The 27,584-nt window shown below is 39.4% G+C and overlaps 1 protein-coding gene and 1 non-coding gene across 4 annotated transcripts; one reads left to right on the top strand and one right to left on the bottom strand.

Annotated features, from left to right (window-relative positions):
• On the bottom strand, positions 1-26,957 carry CGAS (cyclic GMP-AMP synthase). 3 transcript variants are annotated; one of them, XM_047860776.1, is made up of 5 exons: positions 26,116-26,957; positions 17,079-17,256; positions 11,482-11,718; positions 3,608-3,710; positions 1-1,322 (listed from the first exon to the last, which is right to left on the bottom strand). In XM_047860776.1, the coding sequence occupies exons 1-5, from the start codon at positions 26,743-26,745 to the stop codon at positions 971-973; spliced, it is 1,500 nt and encodes a 499-aa protein (XP_047716732.1). In that variant the 5' UTR covers positions 26,746-26,957; the 3' UTR covers positions 1-970. The 3 variants fall into 3 exon arrangements, with proteins under 3 accessions (XP_047716732.1, XP_047716731.1, XP_047716730.1); XM_047860775.1 differs by having other exon boundaries at positions 3,608-3,707; positions 17,079-17,298; XM_047860774.1 differs by having other exon boundaries at positions 17,079-17,298.
• Positions 16,637-16,744, top strand: LOC125166944 (small nucleolar RNA U13). The gene has a single exon (XR_007152642.1). It is a non-coding gene; the product is annotated as a small nucleolar RNA U13 (small nucleolar RNA).
• Positions 26,958-27,584: the final 627 nt, after the last annotated feature.

The following is a 27,584-nucleotide window of genomic DNA, read 5'->3' on the forward strand; positions in this document are numbered from 1 at the left end:
TCTAACTTTTCTCTTAGTGTGTTAAACAGGATATATAAAATGCACAGACTATAAAGGAGAAAACTGATGCATTCAACTACATTAAAATTTTAAAACCTTGTTTACTAAAACACCAAAAATGGTAAAGACACTCCACACAATGAGAGAAGTTATTTGTTACACAGACAACCAACAAAGCGTAAGTATCCAAAATATATAAAGAACTTCTACAAAAAATGAGAAAACAGTAAAATAGCCAATAAGAAAATGTGCAAAATGTATGAATGGGAAAAAAATTAACAAACAGCAGCTGCTTCTAAGTTGAATGCTGCCTGAGCACAGAGGAGAAAGGGTAACATTTGGAAATAGCAGGTATGGAAGTACCTGTTTCTTTGAGTGTTGTACCATATGCATGTATTGCCTTTTCAGAAATATATATAAAAGTGTTACTAAATATAATAAAAGTAAGTTGTATGTTTTATACTTATCCATGTGCATTATTCTATATTTTGCTATGACATGGATTTCCTGAGACATGTAGAGATGATGTAGACTTTTCATTTCCTTCTTACTGATTCTGGCATATGTGACAAGACATTGCTTCCAAATATGTTTGAGCATTGAACAAAGTCTGCCATTTTTATGGAGGCAATGATCATTTCTAACGTCTCTTGCAAATTACTACACATTTGTGCTAGGTGAGAAGTGGTGTTTACTAAGTGCTTGATGAATTTAATTCAGGTGATAAGTATTTTGTCCTTTTCATTCCAGTCTAGTAAAGCTTTTATATTATAAATACTCCTTTTGCTTCTTTATTCCTTGACTAATCTCTTTCCTAGGATAATCAATCTGTTTATACTGATTATAGTTCATTAAGACAAAAGAGTTAAATGATTTACATTCATTTTAATTAATCATTAATGTGACAAATTTCAAACACTGCAATATTATAAAGTCACTCTAATTCTTGATTCTTTTTAAAAATATAATTTCAAAGTTTATGAAAAACTGGAAATCCATTGTTTCTCTCATATTCAATTTCCTGAGATAGAAATTCTTTACTTATTTTGTCAATTTGGTCCCGAGAGAATAGATTGAATCCAGGAATAAAATAATGCTCAAGATGTTCTATCTTGAGGCACTGAAGAAAGTATGCCACACAGTTATCAAAACAGAGCTCCAGGTCTCTAGTGTGCCAGTGACTGTCTTGTGACTCCTGGGTACATACATGAAAGAAGGCAGTTTTCACATGGTAAGAGGAGAACTTATCCAGTTCCTTTCGGTTTTCAAACTTTATTTTCAATTGTTCTAAAAGATATTTCATTAGTTTTAGACAATCTTTCCTGTTGAATAAAAAAGAAAACCACTTATTTTTATTTATTGACAACCTGCTTCATTCCACAAAAAGCTTTAGGCATGTTACAGGAAAAAAATACAAAGATACAATAAACAGGGGCGCCTGGATGGCTCAGCCGGTTTAAGTGTCCAACTCTGCTCAAGTCATGATCTCACAGTTTGTGAGTTCAAGCCCCACGTCAAGCTCTCTGCTGTCAGCACAGAGCCTGCTTTGGATCCTCTCCCTCTCTCTCTGCCCCTCCCCTGCATGCTCTCTAAAATACATAAACATTAAAAAAAAGATACAAAAAAAAAAGATACAATAAACAATACAGACATTAAAATATATAAAAAATTAAAAATAAAGATATATAATTATAGGCCATTCTAGAACCTGTTTTCAAATATATGCTTTGAAGTTTCAAACACATTTTATTCTCCCCTCTTATTTTAGCTTAAATATTTTATTCTATCAGGATAGATTCAACTATATGAAACTGGCAGATATTTATTCATCCAGTCATTTAGTACCTAGAAAAATCTCATTTTAATTTTTACAAAATGGGGGCAGATGACTGGCTCAGTCTGTAGAACATGTGACTCTTGATCTCAGGGTCATGAGTTCAAGCCTCATGTTGGGTATATAGCCTACTTAAAAAGATAATAAAATAAATAAATGATTTTTACAAAATGATTTTGTCTTACTAAGCTGCAAATATTTAATTACTCATCCCGTTATTTAGTAGTTAACAAAATTTAATGTTTATAAAACTATTTAGGCTTATTAGAAATATAGGGGCCCCTGGGTGGCTCAGTCTGTTGAGTGTATGACTTCGGCTCAGGTCATGATCTCACTGTGAGTTCGAGCCCCACGTCAGGATCTGTGCTGACAGCTCAGAACCTGGAGCCTGCTTCGGATTCTGTCTCCCTCTCTCTCTGTCCTTTCCCCATTCATACTGTCTCTCTCTGCCTCTCAAAAAATAAATAAATGCTAAAAAAAGAAAATTAAAAAAAAAAGAAATATATTTTTTTGGGGGTGCCTGGCTGGCTAGTTGGGAGGAGGGTACAGTTCTTAATCTTGGGATCATGAGTTCAAGCCCCACATGGGTATAGAAATTACTTAAATAAAACTTTAAAAGGGGAGGGGGTCCCTGGGTGAGTGGGTCAGTTGGTTAAGCACCCAACTCGTGATTTTGGCACAGGTCATGATCTTGTATTTGTGGGTTTGAACCCCACGTTGGGCTCCATGTGGATGGTGTGATGCCTGCCTGGGATTCTCTCTCTCCCTCTCTGTGCCACTCCCCCACTCTCTCTCTCAAAATAAATAAACTTGAAACAATTTTTTAAACTTAAAAAATAAAGATATTTTTCGTTTTTTAACTTAAAATTTTTTATGGTTTTCTTTTTTGAGAGAGATAGAGCGGGGGAGGGGCAGACACACACACACACACACACACACACACACACACACACACACAGATAGAATCCAAAGCAGACTTCAGGCTCTAAGCTGTCAGCACAGAGACCAATGTGGGGCTTGAACCCACGAACCGTGAGATCATGACCTGAGCTGAAGTTAGATGCTTCATCAATTGAGCCACCCAGGCGCCCCAGGAAATATATTTTTCTTAATGCCTGTTTCAAAGCCTACATATGAAGCCTTAATCTCCTGTGCCTGCATGTGGGGCATTCTTGTTTTGACCTTTTAACTTTTGTGACCCTTCTACTAGACAACTTTAGAAACTCGAATGATGAGTTTGAAAACTCTTTTCAATCTCAGCTCTTTACAGTGCATATGTTAATAAGAAAAATAATTACCTCTTAGTGTTGTTCCAAGTAGAGCTAATCAGTCCCTGGCCTTCACCACGAACAAACCATCTCAAAGCAGGCACCAGTATCCAATAAGAGTAATCTTTTAGTCTCCTCCCATTATGTGACATTAATGCTCATTACCTTAAAGCAACCAGACGACTAAGACACATCCAATTGTCGTGGCTAGCCATGGCGAATGTTCACATCCTCTCACTCTGTCCTACTTCATACAACTATCTGATCCAGGTTCAGGACTTACTATGCTCCCTGGCCTTGCCTTCTATACTATTTCCTTGGTCCCTTGGATCTGGCTTCCCTGGTTTCATGCTCACACTCTAGATAATACTCCAGGGTCGATCCAGCCATGCGCTGCCCCCAGGACTCAACTCAACAATGATCATCTTCAGATTGGAGCTATGAAATCAACAAAGAATTAAACATTCCATTGGTAATTTGCCATTTAACAAAATAATGAAGTTACCTGCAACACTTCATCCCATTAATTTCACAGCATGTTTTAGATTGTCCGTGACTTTTCAAAATGTCCTTTTCAATGTGAGAGAAAGATAGCCGCCACGTTTCTTCTTAATTTCCAAAAAAAAAAAAAAAAAAAAAAAAAAAGTACTTTATCAAAAGCATCCATATATAAACAACACAATACTGAAATTATTTCATTAAAATATCACTCTGGAAGATTTCTAAAGGGAGACAGACCAAAAGAAATGAACACATAATGTAATTACATTTAAAACAAGTGATCTGAAGCAAATATTGGGTTGAAATAGGAAAAATGGAGGGGAGCATAAGGAGCATAATATAGTTAGCATGATAAGATGAATGTATTACCTTTTATGTATTGCTAAATTCAGTTTAATATTTTGTTTCAAAAATAATCTGAATCAACTGATTGAAAATTTTTGTTTATTTTTTTATACCATCCTTGCAAGTTTTGGTATTCATGTAAAATGAGCTAGGGAACATTTCCTTTTTTTCTACTCCTTGGGAGAGTTTATATAAGAATAAAATGATTCCTCCCCACCCCACCCCCTCGCCACTTCTAGAGGTTTACCATGGCCATCTCTTTTACATTCGTCTGACTATCCTATTATCTAGTTGTTTTTATACCAGAAATATATGATTGGTTTGTAATTTAAAAATTAATATACTGTCTCATTAACAGAATAAAGTAAAAACATATGGTCATCTTAATAGAAGCAGAAAATGCAGCTAATAAAATTTAATATATATAATTTAAACAAAAAACATCTCTCAGCAAAGGTAGATTTTAAAAAACCTAGCTATGATAATATAAGGCAAAAAGTTGAGTTTTTTCCTTTGAAATTAGGAAGACAGGATGTTGGTTATCCTCATTTCTGCACTGGTTATCCTAACAAGCACAGTGAGGGAAGGAAAAACAGGGACATAGCACTGGAAAGGGAGAAATAAAGCTATTATTATTGAAAGATGATAAAACTGTATACATAGAAAATACAAAAGAAGCTGGGTGATAGGTATGTGTATGTTCTTCAGTCTACTTTTCTATTGGTTTCAAACTTTTCATAATAAAAAGTTACAACTTCCTATGAGTAAATCTAACAAAATATATACAAAACTTAAATAGAAAAGTTTAAAACTTTGGCACAATAACACTGAGATCAATGGAACAGAATAGAGAACCCAGAAATGGGCCCACAAACGTATGGCAAGCTAATCTTTGACAAAGCAGGAAAGAATATCCAATGGAATAAAGACAGTCTATTCAGCAAGTGGTGCTGGGAAAACTGGACAGCGACATGCAGAAGAAGGAACCTGGACCACTTTCTTACACGACACACAAAAATAAACTCAAAATGGATGAAAGACCTAAATGTAAGAAAGGAAGCCTTCAAAATCCTTGAGGAAAAAGCAGGCAAAAACCTTTTGACCTTGCCCGCAGCAACTTCTTACTCAACATGTCTCCAGAGGCAAGGGAAACAAAGCAAAAATGAACTGTTGGGACCTCATCAAAATATAAAGCTGCTGCACAGTGAAGGAAACCATCAGCAAAACTAAAAGTCAACCGACAGAATGGGAGATGATATTTGCAAATGGCATGTCAGATAAAGGGTTAGTATCCAAAATCTATAAAGAACTTATCAAATTCAACACCCAAAAAACAAATAATCCAATGAAGAAATGGGCAAAAGACATGAATAGACACTTCTCCAAAGAAGACATCCAGATGGCCAACTGACCCATAATAAATGTTCAACATCACTCATCATCAGGGAAATACAAATCAAAACCACAATGAGATACCACCTCACACCTGTCAGAATGGCTAACATTAACAACCCAGGTAACAACAGATGTTGGCGAGGATGTGGAAAAGAGGATCTCTTTTGCATTGTTGGTGGGAATGCAAGCTGGTGCAGCCACTCTGGAAAACAGTATGGAGGTTCCTCAAAAAATTAAAAATAGGACTACCCTATGACCTAGCAATTGCCCTACTAGGTATTTATCCAAGGGATACTGGTATGCTGTTGTGGAGGGGCACATGCATCCCCATGTTTATAGCAGCACTATCAACAATAGCCAAAGTATGGAAAGAGCCCAAATGTCCATCAATGGATGAATGGATAAAGAAGATGGATATATATATACACACACACACACACACACACACACACACACACACACACATACACAATGAGTATTACTCAGCAATCAAAAAGAATGAAATCTTGCCATTTGCATCTACATGGATAGAACTAGAGGGTATTATACTAAGTGAAATTAGTAAGTCAGAGAAAGAGAAATATAGGACTTCAATCATGAGGACTTTAAGAGACAAAACAGTTGAACATAGGGAAGGGAAGCAGAAATATAAAAACAGGGAGGGGGACAAAACACAAGAGACTTAAATACAGAGAACAAACAGAGGATTACTAGAGGGGTTGTGGGAGGGAGGATGGGCTAAATGGGTAAGGGGCATCAAGGAATCTACCTCTGAAATCATTGTTGCACTATTCTAACTAACTTGGAGGTAAATTTAAAAATAAATAAATAGATAAAAAAAAGGAAATTCTAAAACTTCACCGAGAAGTATTAGAGGAAATCTAAATAAATAGAGATGTGCACCCTGTACATGGATTGGAAGACTCATTATAAATATATCAAGTCTCCCCAAATTTATCTATAGATTCAATGTACCCTCAATCAAAATTCCAAAAAAAAAATGTTTTTGTGGAACTTGACAAGAGGATACCAAAATTTTAATGAAAACACAAAGGCTCAAGAATATCTAAAACACTCTTGAAGAAGGACAAAGTGGGAGAGTTTGCTCTACCAGATATCAAGATTTCTAAAGCTACATTATGTATGATACTATGGTATAGCACAAGGACAGACAGAGGTTTTAATTGGACAGAATAAAGACTTTAGTAATAGCTACACAATATATACACAATAAATACATGGAAAAGGCACTGGGCTAGGGGTGCTCATTACTGTATAAATCCATTTATGAAATCCACTTATACCATTCTGGAAAAGGCAAATCTATAGAGATAGTAAACAGATCAGTGGTTGCCAGAGGGTTGAATAAATGAAGCATGGGGGGCTCTTTAAGGTAGTGAAGCTATTATGTAAAGGTAGATACATGATACAATGCATTTGTCAAAATCAGAACAACTCTATAGCACAGTGAACCTTGAAGTATGACAACTTTAAAAAGTCATTTAAGAGGTCAAGTAAGCCCAGGAAATAACGCAGACCAGCAGAAGGGACTCTAACTATATTACAAATGTATGAAACAACCTCCTTGAAGGGGGCTGGTGTAGAAACAAAAAAACGTCCCTGAAGGAGGGGGTGGAAGCAAAGAAAGTTACTTTGGAAATGTTGTCTCTGAGACTGAAGGCAACAGAAACTGTACATAAGCTCTGTATTCCAGTTGATAACTTAATATAAATACAGGCGGTTACACATAGAAATGTTAGATATCTGTATACACTGGGGTCACTATATGTATATATATATTTCCTTGCTCTTTTAGCTGAGAGTGATGACACCCTGGTAGCAGAGCACGCTAGCGCCCTGATATTGGTTTCTAGTACATTTCCCAATAAAAGGATCCAGGGCTACTTGGAGAAATGGCTGATTCTAGGACTGAAGCAGGAAATACACAAGATGAGCCTGGAGCCTCTTGTAGTTACCAGAAAGTGAGTTAGTACTAAAAACAAAATAAAACAAACTCCACCCCCAACTACGGGGGAGTATGTCAAGGGATACAGCAATCAACTGGAAGAGCTCTCAAAGTCAAAAGCTGAAACAATTTAAACAATAAAATTAAGTGGTACTGGATTATAGCTCAACATAAAAAAAAAAAAATACCCATGAGTGCTTACTAATATGACTGCTTAAGTAAATAAATAAATGGGGAAAAGGAGATAAATCTCCCATGAGGAAGAATTCCAAATAATTTATGTAAATACTGTGCTTTAAAAAGGTGGAGCATAACTCTCCCATTCTTTTTTTTTAATGTTTATTTATTTTTGGTGGGGGGAAGACGGGGGGAGGGGCAGACAGAGAGAGATACAGAGAATCCAAAGCAGGGTCAGACTATCAGCGCAGAGCCTGATGTAGGGCTTGAACCCTCGAACCATGAGATCATGATTTGAGCTGAAGACAGATGCTTACTTACTGAGCCACCCAGGCACCCCAACTCCCCAATTCTTATGTGTGAATTGTGCACAGTGACTTCCAAATAGAATAGTATGAAAAAGGGGAAAAAGAGTAACAGTGGAGAAACCTGACAAATGGCTTACCTCAGCCTGGTTCAACGACAACCATGCTAAGTCATGTTCGTGGCATGTGCCTTTGATAGGATATGATGAGAAAGGCATTACCTCTGTTGTCTTCCGCCCAAAACCCAGAACTCCAGTTTAATCACAAGAAGACATCAGACACCTATCAATGAGGGACATTCTCCAAAAGACCTGACTGGTGCTCCTCAAAACTATCAAGGGCACCAAAAATAAGGAAAGACTGAGAAACTGTTACAGTTAAGAGGAGCCTAACATGACATGATGACTAAATGTAATGTGGTACCCTACATAGGATCCTGGAACAGGAAAAGGGAGATTAGGTAAAAACTAAGAATATCAGAATTAAGTATGGGCTTTAGTTAACAATCGATATTTGTTCATTAATTATGACAATGTAACATATTGATGTAAGATGTTAAAGATAAGGAAACAGGTATGGAGTATATAGGAACTCTACTATCTTTTCAATTTTCCTGCAAATCTAAAACTATTTGAAAGTTAAAAGTTTATTTTTGAAACTACATTGAGATTTCACTTCTTACTTTTTGAATTATTCGCGAAAATTCCAAAGTTTAAGGAGTTTGGTTGCTAAGGCTGAGAGTGAAATAGGTACTCTCATACATGGCTGTGGGAATGCAAATTGGGCAGTCCCTATGGGGGTGATCTGGCAATGTCCAGCAGATTTATATATGGATTTACTCCTTGATCAGCTGTAAAAACAGACTGAGAAAAGAAATGAGTGCTACCTTTATATAAAGCCAAAACTCTATCTTCAAAATATATGACTAACTGAAAAAAGGGAGGTGTACTTTTTATCTTAAAAGATGACGGTATATGGGGTGTCTGGATGGCTCAGTTGGTTAAGCATCTGACTTTGGCTCAGGTCATGATCTTGCGTTTCAAGAGTTCGAGCCCCGCATCGGGCTCTGTGCTGATGCTCAGAGCCTGGAGCTTGCTTCCGAATCTGTGACTCCCTCTCTTTCTGCTCTTCTACCGCTCATACTCTGTTTCTCAAAAAATACATAAATGCTAAAAAATATATATATATATATAAAAGTATATATTTACTTACACAACCAAATGAAAAACAATAAAGAGGGTTTCCAGTCAGGGAAGGAGAGAACAGTGTAGAGCAAACATGAATGGAAGCTGTGGTCCTCTAGAAATTCCTTTTTCTGTAGCTTTGACTTTGGAACCATGTGAATGCCTTATACATTTATGAGACAAAATTAAGTCAAAATTGAAAATCTAGCATGTAAAATTTAAAACCATAATGAAACAAACAAACCTAACTATTTTGAGTTGGGTAGCTTAACCACCTGGAGAAATTCTTTCAAGTGGATTTAAGCTTGGTATTTTGACTGTCCTTTTTATCTTAAGAACAAAAGAACTACAAAAAATCTTAAAGTGTTTTTTTTTTTTCAATTATACTCTTGATAACAATGCTGGTATTATTTTGAAACAGGTGGAAAGATTTTTTAAATTCTTAAAAATTTATAAGTAAAAACCAAACAAATCATATTTTAAAAAATATAGCTTATAAGACCAGAACATTTAAAGTAAAATGTTTGGAAAGAGAAAAACTAAAATAGGTGATATACATGTCTGCAATCTAGTATGAATATTTTCACTGCTAACATGCCCCTCTGTTCAGTCTTTCAGATAGAGATGGGGGTGGAGGGGCATACCTGCCTGAACACAGATCATCTGCAATGAAAGGAGGAAAACACCCAAGGGTAATGGAGAGCAAAGGTCAGCTGAGCAACCATCACAAGCATCCACTTTCATCTCAATGCAAGGATGTGACAAACTACCCACAGGGCCACTGAAAGACTCTCTCATCCCTAATTTGATTTGTCTCCCAGTCTTGCCCATGGCAGTCAGTAGCAGACCACTAAGAGGGTGGTGGTATGGGTCCTGTTAAGATTTCTGTATCACATACAGTGAGGGTTTCTTGGGGCAGCTATTCTAGAAATTATCCAGGGGTGCAACCCCTCTTTACAGAAAGCTATGTTCCTTTTACAAAATTATGAATAATGATATATGTAATATCCTCTTACAAAACAACTTTTCTTGCAGAAAACGACTCCTATCTTTGTGCAATATAAAAAGTTATCATGAGTCCACAAAACATAAGCCATCAAACTAAGCATGATCGATGAATTCCAAGATTTGTTCAGAATACTAATGTGTAACATGGTTCATATGTTTCATGATCTTTTCCATATCCCTGGAATCCAGGTGCACTAGGTACCAAAAGTTCTTAATTTATAAGACAAAAATAAAATAATCAGCTAACCTGATTTTAGGTAGACTAACTCAGCCTTGAATGTTTTAGCTGTAGACTAACGCAGAACCTGAACGTTACCCAAGAGCACCATCTGAAAACCTGTTCTTACCTGTGAGGCCAGAGTACACAGGTGAGAAGACCAACTGTAGCTGAGGATGCAAAGGTCTGCTAGCTGCATGAGGAGCAGTGGAAGGGGAAGAAGACAGAAGAAAAGAAGTATGGCTGGGAATGAGAGTCTAGACTCTGATAAATTAATAATATATAACTGCCTTGTGCTGAACTAGGGATTTTATTTTTTAATATTTATTTATTACATAAATAAACAGGGGGAGGGGTAGAGAAAGGGGGATAGAGGATCCAAAGCAAGCTCTGACTTTAGCGAAGCGAGCCCATGTGGAGCTTGAACTCACAAAAAGAACCGTGAGATCATGACCTGAGCCAAGGTCGGACGGTCAACCGACTGAGCCACCCAGGTGTCCCATGAACTGGGATTTTACATAAACTGTCTCATTTTTTCTCTTCCTAGAAATTTTCAAGTAGCTTTTTTTTTAAATTTTTTTTTTTTTTTTAACATTTATTCCTTTTTGAGAGACAGAGCATGAGCAGGGAAGGGGCAGAGAGAGAGGGAGACGCAGAATCCAAAGCGGCTCCAGGCTCCAAGCTGTCAGCACAGAGCCCGACGCGGGGCTCAAACTCACGAACTGCAAGATCATGACCTAAGCCGAAGTCATACGCTCAACTGACTGAGCCACCCAGGTGCCCCGTAAACTTTCAAGTAGCTTTGAGAGACTTGGTTAACTAGCCCAAGATCACACACCTAGTAAGAGAAGAAGACTCAGGATTCAGATCCAGGGCAGTCTGACTCCAAGGCCAGTACTGCCTTTCTCTATTGAAAACAAACTAAAAATAAACTTGAAATGTGGGTGAGATGATATTTTAAAACCAAGTATTTGATATTACTACTACAACTATGCCCTTTTCAATTCCCTTTCTCACCAAACTCTCATCTTGTAGTCTATTTAATCTTATGGCTCTTGAAATGCCAACCGCACTATTTACACTGCCCTAGTATTATAACATTAACAGCCCTTGGGTCGCCTGGCTGGCTCAGTCATTAGAGCATGTGACTCTTGATCATGGGGTAGGAAGTTCAAGCCCTATGAACTGGGCATAGAGCTTACGTAAAAAAAAAAGAAAAAAGAAAAAAAACACAGACAACTCTTTTATATGTTTTTAAGTTAACCTTCATATTCAAGATACCTTGAAAACCATTTCCTTCCTTTGCATGCTTGGGGACCAGGTAAAATGGCTGCTGTCTTAGACTGCTTCTAACTTTTGTTCCAAGCCAGTCCTTGACGGGCAGGCCATTCTTGGTGCTAGCAGGCCAGCTGGTGTTTAACTCCAAAGCCAGGGTTATATCCACAGATATTTCTTTAGGTTTTCTAATAAGAAGTGTTACAGCAGGACTCCCTCTCTTCTTCCTCTGGACAATGACATCTGTTTAAACACATAAAAGGGAAGACAGCATTTATCAATCCAATTTTCTTTGAAAATATAGGGAAGATAATATATCTGTAATTGGAGATCTATAAAGTGCTAAGTGTAAAGTGCAAATTAGTTCTAAAGCAAAACTGACCCCACAAAGCAAAGTGTTTTCCTCATTTCACCAATATTTATCAATACCTACCATGGGGAAGCATTGTCAAGATTCTGTCTGGTATAAATGATGAGGAGCCCATGAAGACCATGGGCTTTGGGAGTGCTGTGATTAACTTTTCACTTAAATTTATGGATGCCATTTTGGAGGGAAGCCTGGAGAAGAGACCAGATGAATGGCAGGGAGGAGACAGGCAATCGAGAAGACCACAGCAACAGTCCAACACAGAAGTTGTATGCCTGCAGCATCACAGAGGCAGTAGGCATGAAGACACAGGGAGTGATCCATGTTACTACAGCATTATTCACAACAGCCAAGACATGGAACAACTTAGGTGTCCATGGATGGATGAATGGATATAGAAATTGTGGTACATACATACCATGGAGTATCATTCAGCCCTAGCAAAGAATATCTTGCCATTTGTGACAACATGGATGAACTTGGAGGGCATTACACAAGGTCAAATAAGCCAGACACAGAAAGGCAAATACTGTATGACCTCACTTATATGTGGAATCTAAAAAAGTAGAATACATAGAAGCAGAGGGTAGGATGGTGGTTACCAGGGGGTTACCAGGGGTTAGAGAGTGGGGGGAAATGGGGAGATGTTAGTCAAAGGGTACAGAGTTACAGTTATGTAGGGCAAGTATGTACAGAGATCTAAAGTACATCATGATGACCATCATTAACACTACTACACTGTTTACTAGAAATGAGCTAAGAAAGTAGATTTCAGGTACTCTCACCACACACAGAAAAGGCAACTACGTGAGAAGATAAGTTAATTGGCATGACTGCTGAAATCATTTCACCATGTATATGTGTATTAAAACATCATGTTGTACACCTTAAATACAGTCGACTTTTGAACAACACAGGTCTGAACTGTGCAGGTCCACTTATATGCATTTTTTTTTTTTAGTAAATACAGTATAGCACTGCAAATGTATTTTTTCTTCCTTATGATTTTTTTTTAAGTTTTTAAATTCCAGTTAGTTAACATACAGTCTAATATTAGTTTCATATATACACTACAGTGATTCAACACTTCCTTACCACATCCAGTGCTCATCACAAGAAGTGCACTCCTTAACCCCATCACCTATTTAACCCATCCCCCCACCCACCTCCCTTCTGGTAACTGTTAATTTGTTCTCTATAGTTAAGAGTCTGTTTCTTGGGGGGCGCCTGGGTGGCTCAGTCCGTTAGGCATTCAACTCTTGATTTTGGCTCAGGTCATGATCTCATGGTCATGGGATTGAGCCCTGCATCCTGCTCTATCCTGAGTGTGGAGCCTCCTTGGGATTCTTTCTCCCTTTCTTTCTCCCTCATGTGCGTGCTCTCTCTCTCAATAAATAAATATTTTTAAAATAGAAAAAAAAAAGTCTGTTTCTTGGTCTGCCTTTCTCTTTTTGTCACTTTGCTCCTTGGCCGTGATTGTATAGTGATTAGTACTCTGTGTTGTGTCACTCTGCTCCTTTGTTTTATTTCTTAAATTACACATGAGTGAAATCATATTGTATTTGTCTTTCTCTGACTGACTTATTTCACTCAGCATAATACTCTGTAGCTCCATCATGTCATCGCAAATGGCAAGATTTCATTTTTTATGGCTGAATAATATTCCATTGTGTATATATAACACATTTTTTTTTTTTTTTACATCTTCTTTATCTATTCATCAATCAATGGACACTTGGGCTGCTTCCATATCTTGGCTAATATAAATAATGTTGCTATAAACATAGGGGCGCATGTATCCCTTTGAATTAGTGTTTTGTTTTTTTTTTTTTTTGAATTAGTGTTTTTGTATTGACTAAATACCCACTATTGCAATTGCTGGAGTATATGGTAGTTCTATTTTTAACTTTTTGAGGAACCTCTCTACTGCTCCAGAGTGGCTGCATCAGTTTGCATTCCCATCAACAGTACACAAGAGTTCCTTTTTCTCCACATCCTCGCCAACAACTGTTGTTTCTTGTGTTTTTGATTTTAGCCATTCTGATAGGTGAAGTGATACCTCATTGTAGTTTTGATTTGCATGTCCCTGATGGTAAGTGATAATGAGCATCTTTTCATGTGTCTGTTGGCCATCTGCATGTCTTCTTAGGAGAAATGTCTGTTCATGTCTTCTGCCCATTTTTTAATTGGATTATTACTTTATATATTTTGGATACTAACCCTTTATCAGATACGTCATTTGTAACTATCTTCTCCCATTCTGTAGGTTGCCTTTTAGTTCTGTTGATTGTTTCCTTTACCATGCAGAAACTTTTTTATTTAGACGCAGCAATTCCCTTTGATTTTAACATTTTCTTTTCTCTCGCTTACTTTACTGTAAGAACATAGTATATGATACATATACAAAATGTGTGCTAATCAACTGTTTATGTTATTAGTAGGGCTTCCAATCAACAGTAAGCTCTTGGTAGATAAGTTTTGTTAACTTATACACAGATCATTATGTGTATTTTTTGTTAAGTTATACATAGATTATTATGTGTATTATACACAGATTTTCGACTATGTGGGGTGGTGCCCCTGACTGTCCTGTTGTTCAAAAATCAACAGTATATAGAGATTGTATTATTTTTTTTTAAAGACACAAGTAGCAGAAGTGAGAGGAATTAAAGAGGTTCAAATCAACAGAACTAGTAGATGGACTAAATCTGTAAGGAAGAAGGTAGAAGTCCGGAATGCCATCCCAGGATTTTGGCCTGAGAAATGAATGATGTCGATTTGATTCTTCAATATGGAATAATCAAAAGGAAGAAAGATTGGGCTGAGATGTATTTCATTTTAGACACACTGAGCTCTAGGTGTTTGGAGAACACCCAACAGGAGATGGCTACTGGGCCGGTGGCTTTGGTGGTCAGAAATTCAGTATCTCTCGATGAGAGATACTGGCTTTGGGATTGGGAGGTATACAAGCAATAGTTAGAGACTACTCCCAGATAAGACTTCTGGAAGGGACCATAATGAGAGAGAAGAAAGAGGACCAAGGAGAAAATCCTGGAGAATGCCCTCATTTTGCTATCACTAAATCTGTAAAACTACCCACTTTTTACCCATTATATCCTTCTACCCTCCTATTACTACTGAGGAAGCATACACCCCCCTTTCAAAGGCTACCCCTGCACATGGTGTCTGGATTCCTTCTTTCTTACCTTCTTAACTACCTTGTTTTTTCAACTGTTCCCTCTCTCCTCCATCAGTGGGTGCCCCCTCCCTACTGGATCATTCCTGTCTTTATCCAAAGATTCCAGTATCTCTCATTCTAAAATATGCCTCTCTTGACCCAACCTACCTCTTCCCCATGCTTACTCACCTATGTCCTTTACAGCTGAAACTTTGTAAAGATATGCCTACACACACCCCAGTGAAACTGCTAAGTCCAAGTTACCAACTCCCACAAAACTGAAGACTAAATCCAGTGGTTTTCCAAACGTCATTAGCACTCTACACACTGACCACTCATTCTGCACTTAGTCTCCTTTTGCTCCTTCTCTTCTCAACCTCTAATGGGATCCTCTTCTTGCCACTCTGCTTAACACTGCAACTCCCCCTCCCCCATCCTATTGCCAACACTTTTCACCACAGGACTTACTACTTCCTAGTAGTGAAGATAATTATGTTTTCCATTTGTTATGAATTATATGTCTGTCCCTACATAGCTAAGGTACAGAAGGGTGAGGATCTTCATTTATTTGTTCATTACTGTATCCCAAACACCTAGAACATTTGGCACATTCGATGATCAATGAATACTGATTCATGAATAAATTAATCAATGCTCTCTGCCTATGTGGTCTCATTCACTGCCAATGCCATTTATGTGTTTACATATAGCCCAAACATATCCTCTGAATTTCAAACCCATATCCAATTACATACTTGATACACTCACTTCAACGTATCACAGGAATCTCTAACTTAAAATCTCCAAAGCCAAAAACTCCTAATCCATACCCTAAAATACATTCCTCCTCAGTCCTTCCCATTAGAAAAGGGCACAATCAATCCACACAGGTGCTCAATCAGAAACCTGGAGGCCTTCTTTAATTCAATCCTCTTGAACCCCCTACACTTAATCCAGAAGTGTTGCTTCAGCTTGGTAGCAACCAAGCATTGCTACAGCTTGGATGTGTCTGCTTCTCTCCATTCCCACCTCCATCGAAGCCACCACTATCTTTCACCTGAATTACTTCCATGTCTTCCTTTTTCTTTCCTTTTTTTTATTTGCCTTTTTATAATACCTTCTCCAGAGAAGCCAGAGTAAACTTCTAAAAATACAAAGCAAATCATCACTCCCTAATTAAAACTTCAATGAACATGGTATCAATCTGAATTCATTTCCAGGATCTACAAGTCCTTGCAGTATGGTCCCTGGCCACCTCTTCAACTGCATTTCATGTCACTCTTCCCCTTGTCCACACAGGCCTCTTTTTGTTCCTTTAACTTGCCAAGCTCTCTTCAGCCTTGGGGTCTTACTCCATCCCAGTTGCTACTACTTCTCCCAGTTCATTCCCTTCAGAGCACTTAATGTAATTTGTGTTTACAAGCTTCAAGAGGGGATTTCATGCAATCACATGTAACCAGTGGCACAGGCAGCCATTCAGTGAATATCCAATGAAAACCAAACTGAACAAATCAACCTTTAGGAAGAACACCAAGAAAATGTAGTAACTAAAATCAAGAGCAAAGAGTTGTTTCTAAGAAGTGGTCAACAAGGAGGTTAAGAAAGATCAGGAAAGGATCCTTTTGTAGTTCATTAGTGTGATGACTGGGTGTCCAAGCTGCTGTGTGACAGACATGTGCCTCACTCAAGCCCTGTTATGAAGTAGGCACTTTACCTCTCTGATGTGGGGAGAAAAAAAAGATCATGAGAGGAGTGTACATTGGCAATTAGTAGGTATAATTAGACCTTTAAGAATCAAAAGCCAAGGAGCACCTGGGTGGCTCAGTCAGTTGAGTGTCCAACTCTTGGTTTCAGCTCAGGTCATGATCTCACAGTTCTTGAGATCAAGCCCTGAGTCAGGCTCCATACTGACAACTTGAAGCCTGGGATTCTCTCTCTTTCTCTCTGTCCTTCCCCTGAGCACACACATGAGCATCCCCTCTCTCTGTCTCTTTCTCTCCCCCTCTCAAAATAAATAAATAAAGTTTTCAAAAAAGAATCAAAAGTCAAAATTCTTACCTTCAATGTTTTCAATTTCTTTCTTAATGATTTTCCTAAACTTCAACAGCATCTTAGAAGCTGATAATATTTCCCCTTCTAAAAACGGACTCAGAGGATTTCCTTTAGGATTTCTTTTGAACTTCACAAAGTAATATGCACCACTGTTGCGATACTCTTCTAGCTGAATTCTGGAGACCTCCAGTTTGAACATAATATCAAATTCATTAGGAGCAGAAATCTAAGAAATAGTAAAAAATACTCGCTTGTGAATATTTTCCAAGCAACACAATTTTTTTCTTGAAATTTCTGCTTAAAACCCCCACTCTGAAAAGCAAGATCCCTAATATTTATACCCTCTGGGAGTGGACTGGTGGAGCGAAGAGAGCATTGTTGCTTTGGTTGGTAGGTTCCATACCCTTTTTTTAAAACCAAGAGTATGCGGGGCGCCTGGGTGGCTCGGTGGGTTAAGCGTCCGACTTCGGCTCAGGTCATGATCTCACGGTCTGTGAATTTCAGCCCTGCGTCGGGCTCTGTGCTGACAGCTCAGAGCCTGGAGCTTGCTTCAGATTCTGTGTCTCCCTCTCTCTCTGCCCCTCCCCTGTTCATGCTCTGTCTCTGTCTCAAAAATAAATAAACGTTAAGAAAAAAATTTTTTAAAATAAAAAAATAAAACCAAGAGTATGCATTATTTTTATAATTTAGAATAATTTTAAATGATATCATGCAAGCTTTAAAAATCTGTACCAGTTTTTTTCTGAAATTACAGAATAATAAAATTAAAAACCTTTAAGTGCTATTTTTTATGTGGCAAGACACACACTCCAGCCACTCTCTTGTCACAGTGGTCTAAAAAAATGTGTGTAGCCATGTGCTGGCTAGTTGAGCAAAGGCCTTCTCGTTATAGTTTCTGGTCACCCAAGTGAGTGTTAGTTCTAACTCATAGTGTCTTTAACCACAGCATTTTAGGAGCATCAAAGAATCTTTTTCATCCTCACAATAATAAATGAATCAGCAATTATAATAAATGATCATTTTTCTTATATTAAAAATGCCACAAAGGGACATGTGGGTGGCTCAGTTGGCTGAGCATCTGACTGTTGATTTCAGCTCAGGTCATGATCCCAGGGTCATGGGATTGAGCCCCACGTTAAGATTCTCTTTCTCCCTCTGCCCCTCTCCCTGACTCATGTTCTCTCTCTAAAATAAAATAAAATAAAATAAAATAAAATAAAATATTTAAAAAGCCACAGGGGGAGACTGGGTGGCTCAGTTGGTTAAGCGTCAGGCTCTTGATTTCATCTCAGGTCATGATCTCATGGTTTGTGGGATTGAGCCCCATGTTGGGCTCTTTACTAACAGCTCGGAGCCTGCTTGGGATACTCTTTCTCTTCCTTTCTCTCTGCCCCTCCCATGTGCACACATGTGCGTATTCTCTCTCTCTCCCAAAATAAATACACATTTAAAAAATAAATAAATAAAATTTAAAAAGCCACAAATCTTTCATTAGTCAGGAGCATGCTTCAAGTACAGCTATTGGACTGTACTGTTCAAGAAGGTACCTATATGTCTAGTGACCATGTGAAACGTGGCTAGTCCAAATTGAGATGTACTGTCCCGTATACCAAATTGTATCCTCCCAAAATTAATATATTGAAGCCCTAGCCCCAAATGTGACTGTACTTGGAGACAGGGCTTTTAGGAGTTAATTAAGGTTAAATGAGATCATGAGGGTAGGGTTCTAATCTAATAGGATTGGTGGCCTTCAGAGGAGGAGGAAGAGGAGGAGAAGGAGGGAGATCCCTTTCTCACTGCCCACACATAAGGAACAGAATGAGGACCCAGGGAGAAGGTGGCTGTCTGTAAGCCAGGAAGAGTCCCCACCAAAACCTAACCATGCTAGCACTCTGATCTTGGACTTCCAGCCTCTAGAACTCTAAGAAATTTGTGTTGTTTAAGCCACTCAGTTTAAAGTATTTTTGTTATGGCAGCCTAAGCTGACTAGGGTATAATATGAGGGTCAAACACTTGGAAGTGACATCAGTGGGAATGAATTAAGAGCCTCTGAAAATCCACTCTTCCATAAAAGCAACAAGAACGTGGGCAGAAATGGTCAATTCAATTTTTCAGGTCTGTAAATTAACCAAAGGCTTGCAACAATCCAGGGAGGCTTTATTCAAGAAAAATGGCTGAATCCCAAAAGGAACTGTGAACTTTGTGGGCACTACCCTGTTCTCATCCACAGAGCACAGAAAGTTCTCTTATTCCCATTCACTCTCAGAAACCCTCCACCAAGAGTAGCTACTATTTTTTTTTTCAACGTTTTTATTTTTTTGGGACAGAGAGAGACAGAGCATGAACAGGGGAGGGGCAGAGAGAGAGGGAGACACAGAATCGGAAACAGGCTCCAAGCTCCGAGCCATCAGCCCAGAGCCTGACGCGGGGCTCGAACTCACGGACCGCGAGATCGTGACCTGGCTGAAGTCGGACGCTTAACCGACTGCACCACCCAGGCGCCCCATGGAGTAGCTACTATTCTAACAACATAGATGAGGTTCACCTGTTTGGAAACACCATATAAACTGAATCATATAAAATGTACTCTATTACATGTGACTTCTTTCACTTAACATGTTTATGAGATTTACTTGTTACATGTATTGGTAGTTTGTTCTTTTTCATCTTATGAAACATTCCATTGAATTAATGCAATTTATCACAATACACTTACTTACTCTGTTGTGAGTATTTGGGTCATTTCCAGCTTTTAACTATTACAAAGCTGTTCTGAGCATTCTTATATATGCCTTTTGGTGGACATGAGCACTCATTTCTATTGTGTATATGCCTAGCAGAACTGCTGGACCACAGGATAAGCATGCCTTTAACTTTAGAAGAAAGTGTCAATTTTCTAAAAGGGTTGTACCAATGTATCCTCCCTTTATCAAGGTAAGGGAGTTTCAGTTGCTCTACATCTTCTCCAAGATGGAATTGTCAAGTCTAAAAATTTTAGCCATTCTAGTGGATACATGTGTGGTAGAATCACATCATGGTTTTAATTTACATTTTCCTGATGATTAATGATGTTGAACGTCTTTTGTGTTTGTTGCTATTTGGATTATATACTAAAGCATCTATTCAAGTCTTTTGCTCAATTTTAAATTGGTTTGTCTATCTTTTTCTTACTGATTTGTACTAGTCCTTTGTCATATGTACATATTGAGAGTATATGTTTAAGCATCTGTTTTTGTACAAACTAAAGATGTCATATGTACATATTGAGAGTATATGTTTAAGTATCTGTTTTTGTACAAACAGAGAGTATCTGTTGAAGAAATATTTGTACATCCTATTATTATGAAGACATTCTTCAATGTTTTTTCTAGAAACTTTGTTGTTTTGCCTTTCATCTTTAGGTTTATTATATATCTTTAAAATTGTTTTTTAATGTTTCTTCATTTTTGAGAGAGAGAGAGAGAGACAGAGAGAATGAGCAGCAGAGGGGTAGACAAAGGAAACACAGAATCTGATGCAGGCTCCAGGCTCTGAGCTATCAGCACAGAGCCCAATGCAGGGCTCAAACTCATGAACAGTGAGATCATGACCTGAGCCAAAGTAGGATGCTTAACTGACTGAGCCACCCGGGTGCCCTATTATACATCTTGAATTAATTTTTGTGTATCATGTGTAGTAGGTGGGTGTCAAGTATATACAATTGACCCAATACTGATTACTGAAAAAAGTCATCCTTTCTCCCATTGAATTACACTACTGCATATATTTTGTATTGAATTGAATTATATATGCAGGTCTGTTTCAGGACTTTCTACTCAACTGGCCTATTTATCTATCATTGCACCAATAATAACTGCTTAATTAGGGTAGTTTTTTTTTTTTAATTTTTTTTCAACGTTTATTTATTTTTGGGACAGAGAGAGACAGAGCTTGAACGGGGGAGGGGCAGAGAGAGAGGGAGACACAGAATCGGAAACAGGCTCCAGGCTCTGAGCCATCAGCCCAGAGCCCGACGCGGGGCTCGAACTCCCGGACCGCGAGATCGTGACCTGGCTGAAGTCGGATGCTTAACCGACTGCGCCACCCAGGCGCCCCTTAATTAGGGTAGTTTTATAGTAAGTCTTGCTCCTTGGTAAGGAAATCCTCCAACATTTTCTCCTTTAGAACTGTCTTGGCTATTCTAGGTCCTTTGCATTTCCACATAAATTGTATAATTAGCTTGTCAATTTAAACAAAAAAATTGATGGGATTTTGACTGAACTGCATTGAATCTATGCAGATCAACTTGAGGAAAACTGAACATGATATAGATTTCCATTTATTTAGTCTGTTTTCAAATTTACTCAGCAATGTTTTGAAATTTTTATCATCTTTAGCAAGTTATTCCTAAAATATTTGATGTTCTTGATGCTATTTAAATGGTATTTTTACATTTCATTTGCACTTTTGTTGTTGTTAGACTATTGAAGTACTTTGATTTCTGTTTACTGACTTTGTATCCAGTAACCCTGATAAATTCACTGATAACAGTTGAGTAACACAGATTTGAACTGGGTAGGTCCACTTATACATGTTTTTGTTGCTTTTTTTAAAAAAATAGTACAGTATTGTAAATGAATTGTGTCTTCCTCACGACTTTCTTAATATTTCTTTCCTTACTTTATTGTAAAATACAGTATATAATACATGTAACATACGAAGTATGTATTATTCATACTGTTCATCAAAAAGGCTTCCAGTCCACAGTAGACTCTTAGTAGTTAAGTTTTTGGGGACTCAAAAGTTATACGCAGATTTTTAACTGCATGGGTGGGGAAGGGTTGGTGCCCCTAGCCCCTGTGTCGTTCAAGGATCAACGGTATTTCTAATAGTTTGTACAAAAATTCAATAAAGTCATCTGCATAAGTAAGTTTTATTACTCCTTTTCTGATCTTAAGCATCTTTTCTTTTTCCTGCTTTGTTACATGGGCTCTATGTATTCCTTTATTTCCTCTTTTCTTGTTCAACATTATGTTTGTAAGATTCATTCATGTTGTTGCATGTGGTTGAAGTTTATTTCTTTACTGGTTAATGTACCACTGGCTAAAACCACTACAATTACTTGATTTCTTTTTTTTTTTAATTTTTTTTTTAACGTTTATTTATTTTTGAGACAGAGACAGAGCATGAACAGGGGAGGAGCAGAGAGAGAGGGAGACACAGAATCTGAAACAGGCTCCAGGCTCTGAGCGGTCAGCACAGAGCCCGACGCGGGGCTCGAACTCACGGGCCGCAAGATCATGACCTGAGCCGAAGTCGGACGCTTAACCGACCGAGCCACCCAGGCGCCCCGACAATTATTTGATTTCTATATAACCTTTCACTCAGCCCAAACTATATGATTAGTAAAATGCAAAGAGGCAAAGAGAATATTATAGAATGGCAATTACACAGAGAATTTCTATAAGAAATCTTCCAAATTTCATCTAGAACTTGACAATATTACAATAAAATATATGAATAAAAATGTGTCAATATGGAACCAAGTAAATAAATTACTGAGAGGTAATTTTTGTATCTATCCTTTTAACAATTAGAAAGAGTTTGGAATCCAATTTTGAAATCCAAGTGTATGCATAACAGAAGAAAATATACCAAAATGATAACAGTGAATAAAATAAACAGGAATAATATTGCTCTTCTTTATCCTTTTCCTAATTTCCCAAGGACATCAACATGGAAGAGGGGTGAGTATGGAAAAGGCTGAGAAAAGTGGTATGTAGGTGGGAATAGCCATGGGAGCCTGCTAGAGGATTAACTGCTAGAGCCAGGCACTGAATCAACTCTACAATGAATATATATATATATATATATATATCTTTTATAATCAGTTTTTAAAAATCAATACATGTTTTAGATAAAACAAACTTCATTCCATTTCTTCCATCAGTGCATGATTTTAAAAAGGAGGGGCAGGGCACATGGGTGGCTCAGTCGGTTAAACGGCCGACTTCGGCTCAGGTCATGATCTCACAGTTTGTGGGTTCGAGCCCCACATCAGGCGCTGTGCTGATATCTCAGAGCCTGGAGCCTGCTTTGGATTCTGTGTCCCCCTCTCTCTCTGCCCCTCCCCACTTGTGCTCGCGCTCTCTCTCTCTCTCTAAAAAATAAACATCAAAAAAATTAAAAAAAAATTTTTTTAATAAAAAAATAAAAATAAATAAAAAGAGAGGGCACCTGGCTGGCTCAGTCATAAGAGCATATGACTCTTGATCTGAGGTTGTAACTTCAAGCCCCATGCTGGGTGTAGGGATAACTTAAATAAAACTTAAAAAAAAAAACATTGGGGCACCTGGGTGGCTCAGTTGGTTGGGTGTTGGACTCTTGATCTCAGGGTTCTGAGTTTAAGCCCCATGGGGTTATAGCGCTTACTTAAAAAAAAAAAAAAAAAAAGGAGACTGGCTCTGATTGGAAACTGTTCTTTTTTTATTTATTTATTTATTTTTAATTTTTTTTCAACGTTTATTTATTTTTGGGACAGAGAGAGACAGAGCATGAACGGGGGAGGGGCAGAGAGAGAGGCAGACACAGAATTGGAAACAGGCTCCAGGCTCTGAGCCATCAGCCCAGAGCCCGACGCGGGGCTCGAACTCACGGAGCGCGAGATCGTGACCTGGCTGAAGTCGGACGCTTAACCGACTGTGCCACCCAGGTGCCCCGAAACTGTTCTTTTTTTAAAAAAAAAAATTTTAACGTTTATTTTTTTTTGAGACAGAGCATGAACGGGGGAGGGTCAGAGAGAGAGAGGGAGACACAGAATCTGAAACAGGTTCCAGGTTCTGAGCTGTCAGCACAGAGCCCAACGTGGGGCTTGAACTCATGAACTGCGAGATTATGACCTGAGCCGAAGTTAGATGCTTAACCGACTGAGCCACCCAGGCACCCCTGATTGGAAACTGTTCTTTAAACATCTTATTCTGCCTGGGTGGTTCAGTCAAACATCCAACTGCAGCTCAGGTCATGTTCTCACAATTCATGGGTTCGAGCTCCACATCAGGCTCTCTGGTGTCAATGCATACATAGCCTGCTTCAGATCCTGTCTCCCTCTCTCTCTGCCCCTCCCCCATGTGTGCACGTTCTCTAAAAATAATCATTCTTTTTAAGTCTTATTATCCCATCCATATAATTGAACAGATTGATACTTATACAATAAGAATTACACTTAATGGGCCCCCTGGGTTGCTCAGCCCGTTAAGCGACTGACTCTTGATTTTGGCTCAGGTGATGACTTCATGGTTCTGGAGTTCAAGCCCTGAGACCAGCTCCAGGCTGACAGTGCAGAGCCTGCTTGGGATTCTCTGTTTCTCCCTGCTCTCTTTCTCTTGTGCACACACGCTCGCTCTCTCGCTCTCTCTCTCGAAGAATCATACTTAAGACAATCTAATGAAAGTTTTGCTCACTTGGCTTTCAAAAAACTTTTAGATGGAATTATAAAGTCTTCAGTGCTAAAAGAGTTTAAGATTCAAAGACTGATACATACACTGTCTTTTTGACAATAAACAAAAACATCACTGAGTCCACACCAATGAAATGAACAGCTGTTTAAGCTACAATTTATGTAAAACATTCTGTGACAATGGAGTTTAAAATCTAGGTGGCAGTCAAAACAAAAAATATATGAAAGGTTTAATTTCACTGAAAGCTATCAGGTTAAATGCTTATAATGGGAATGAAATCTGAATCTGCTACCCTGAGAAGGCAGAGGTGTTAAGAGAGACCATCCATCTTTTCTTCTTGAGCACATTCATTCATTCATTTGCTTGAATGCTTGCTATGTGTTAAGGCTTAGAGATACAAAGATGCACAATATTTGGCTTGCTATCTTAAGAGTTTATAATCCTAAATCCTAAATCTAGAGTTTAATAATCATCTACTTCTGGAGAGCAGTTAACTGAATAAAGCCAATACGTAACTCTAAAATAAATCACAATTACCTAATAAGGAAATATTCTCAGCCTCAGTTTCTGTTCATGCTACTCCTAAGATCTTATACAGATCTAACAGAGGTGCACGGTCCAGCCCTGAAAAATCTGACAGCTTAAGCCAAAACACAACTAGAAATCTGTCACCAGTCAGGAAACAAACTCCAGTCAGGAACCTGTTCCTAAATCTTCAATTCATACTGGAATGAAGATAATTCAGCCACACACAAATGGGATGTGGAATACATACTTAAAAACAATCACATTGGGTGTGTATTTAGGGAGTACGCTTTTTTAGTATCTATAGATTTTCTCTTAATTTTTAAAGAACATCACTCAACGGGGTGCCTGGGTGGCTCAGTCGGTTAAGCCTCGGACTTCAGCTCAGGTCATGATCTCACAGTTTGTGAGTTTGAGCTCCGCATCGGGCTCTGTGCTGACAGCTCAGAGCCTTCATGAAGCCTGCTTCAGATTCAGCGTCTCCCTCTCTCTCTGCCCTTCCCCTGCCCACACTCTGTCTAATAACTGAATGAACGTTTAAAAAAATAAATAAAAAATTAGGAACATCACTCACTGTGAGCTTCCTATGACATCTGTATAAGAAATTGGGGAGAGAGGAAGCTGGGAGCAGCTGGAAGATGTTTTTCCTATGCAGTTTTTCCCATAGGAAAATGTTCTTAGATATACTAATTTTGTGGAATTTTTCACAGACCACTCCTAATTATCCAACTCAGAATTTGACTAGGGAACACCAAGTATAGCACTGTTACAGAAACTCAGTACAAAGCTGCTTGCATGAATGAATCCATATATTTGAATTCCCCCAACAGCAGGGTCTTGACAAGAGCTGGCAACCAAGCTAGCTGTATATTCGTGGGATGTATAGATGGAGAAACGAGCAACTGTTCCCCTTTTGGGGTACAACTATGTCACAGGCCACAAGAGAACAAGAGTCTGAGTTACTTTCGAAGGGAAGTGAGGGAACGTGGGAGTTGGGACTATCCGACAGGCTGGGGAGAGGGACGAGGAAAAATGGGCCCAGCTAGCCGCGGGAACCGGAGGGGAGGCGCTGGACCGCTCACCTTCACATGCTCGTAGTAGCTTCCGGTGCGCAGCAGCCCGACGTCTTTGAATTCGGAATCACAGCTCTTCAAGCCCCGCAGCAGGTGGTCCACAACCTTGTTCACAGTCTCAGCCGCCAATGAGATTTCCTGGCGCCTCAGCCTCAATTTGTCTAGCACCGCCCGGGGATTCCAGCCGCCGGACGCCGCCCCCGAAGCTGAAACTAGCGGGCCAGGGCTGGGAAACTCCGTGGGCTCTGGCGGGGGTCTCTGCTCCCCAGCGGCGCGCGCGCTGCCCCTGCGGCGAGAACTAGCCCTGGAAAGGGGCGGCCCCGCCGCCGGAGGCCCCAGCTTCGCCGGAACCGCCTGCCCCTCCACCGCGTCCTCAGCGTCCAGAAGCGCCTTTTTGGCGCGGGCACCCCGCGCGCGTACCTGGGGTCTCTCCGGGGAGCCGGGGATGCTTCTCCTCTGCAGGGATCCCGATGCCCCGACGGCGCCGCACTTCCGTGAGTTGGGTCGGGTAGCCCCAGGGGCGGACGGAGATTCGCTGGGCTCCTCCCGGAGACCCTTCACTCCCTGAGCCGAAATCTTGGAGGTAGCGGTCGCGGCCTTTGAAGCTGTCCTCGTGGCCTTTCCGCCCCGGTGATCCATGGCTGGCGCTCTCTGCTCCCCGAAAGCCGGGAGACTCGGCTTCGCGAAAAGGCCGAGGGAGGAGAAGCCAGCAGTCAGAGCGAGAAATGAAACTTAAAAATCTGGCGGGAACGCAGGAAACAGGGCGGGGAGCACGCACCCTGGGTGAACGCTGGGAGTTCCCTGGGAGCTACGCCCCGCCCACGGTGGTGAGAAAGATGCTAACTTTCTCACCCGGCAGTACAAGCGACGTGGCTGGGCGGGAAAGCACGCTAAAGCGGAGGGAAGCAGAAAACACTTTCCGGAGCTTTGAAACAAAGTTTGACGGATTTGCTCGCTTCCTGCCTCAAAGAATTTTTGGAGAACTACAGACCTTCTTGCACATTGAAGTTGGCAGAGAAACTTTTTATTTTTATTTTTTTATTAATAAAATTTTTAAATTTTATTTTTGAGAGAGATGGAGAACCAGCAGGGGAGGGGCAGAGAGAAGGGGAGGGATCTGAATTCACAAACGGTGATATCATGACCTGAGCCAAAGTCAGCCGTTTAACCGGCTGAGCCACCTAGGCGCCCCGACTAGGTGCAAGGTGGGAATGAATTGAGAACTGCAATTGGAATCAATATTTCATTTTATTTGACTTTTTGAAAGCTCACACAGTCTTAAATTGTTTAGTTCTTATCCGTGAATTTTACCCATTGGTTTTCAAATCCCATAAAAAATTGGCACTTGCGCCTGGATGGCACAGTCCGTTAAGCATCTGAGTCTTGATGGATACAGTATTCCACTCAGATCATGATCTCAGACTTTGTGAGATCCAGCCCTGCAGTGGGCTCTGAGCCTCCTTGGAATTCTCTCCCTC

The sequence above is a fragment of the Prionailurus viverrinus genome, chromosome B2 (assembly GCF_022837055.1).
Source record: "Prionailurus viverrinus isolate Anna chromosome B2, UM_Priviv_1.0, whole genome shotgun sequence".
Classification (NCBI taxonomy): Eukaryota; Metazoa; Chordata; class Mammalia; order Carnivora; family Felidae; genus Prionailurus; species Prionailurus viverrinus.

Coding starts and splice junctions, on each gene's coding strand:
- CGAS (XM_047860774.1), bottom strand. CDS start 26,745: ATGGATCACCGGGGCGGAAAGGCCACGAGGACAGCTTCAAAGGCCGCG. Junction 17,299..26,115: donor GCTACTACGAGCATGTGAAG/GTGAGCGGTCCA, acceptor ACTATTTCTTAG/ATTTCTGCTCCTAATGAATT. Junction 1,323..3,607: donor AATGGGATGAAGTGTTGCAG/GTAACTTCATTA, acceptor TTTATTCAACAG/GAAAGATTGTCTAAAACTAA.